The 366-nt window shown below is 58.2% G+C and overlaps 1 protein-coding gene across 1 annotated transcript; it reads left to right on the forward strand.

Annotated features, from left to right (window-relative positions):
* On the forward strand, positions 1-366 carry DQ04_19651010 (hypothetical protein; the record flags this gene model as incomplete). Its single annotated transcript, XM_009317844.1, has 1 exon — positions 1-366. A coding segment is annotated over one exon (366 nt), but the record flags the coding sequence as incomplete, so codon positions are not given.

Consider the following 366-nt stretch of genomic DNA (forward strand, 5'->3'; position numbering starts at 1 on the left):
TGGGGTTTGTTCCCTCTTGAGGTGAAGGTGCTGTTGGCCACGCCGCTGTACTTGACAGCTGGTAAAGACAGAAATGTCGTGCTGCAGGATGCGGAATCTGTGGTCAGTGTGTTGGGGCGTGTGTTCCTGGTGCGGTGCCCTGGCAATGACTGCCCCCGTGTGAATGCTGGCAGTAAGGAAAAGGTGGTCCACCGCGATGCGTGTGCTAACACCTCCGTCTCGTCGCGGGTGTACTTGTCCGACCTCCGTGTGCTGTCTGCAGAAGCTGGCGTGTACGCTGTGTGTGTCGATGGTGATGGTGATGGAGAGCACATTGCTCCTGCTGCGCTGCCGGTGACGGTGCTGGAGAAACCCTTTGCCTTCAAG

The sequence above is a fragment of the Trypanosoma grayi genome (genome assembly GCF_000691245.1).
Source record: "Trypanosoma grayi strain ANR4 Tgr_1965_V1, whole genome shotgun sequence".
NCBI classification, from domain to species: domain Eukaryota; phylum Euglenozoa; class Kinetoplastea; order Trypanosomatida; family Trypanosomatidae; genus Trypanosoma; species Trypanosoma grayi.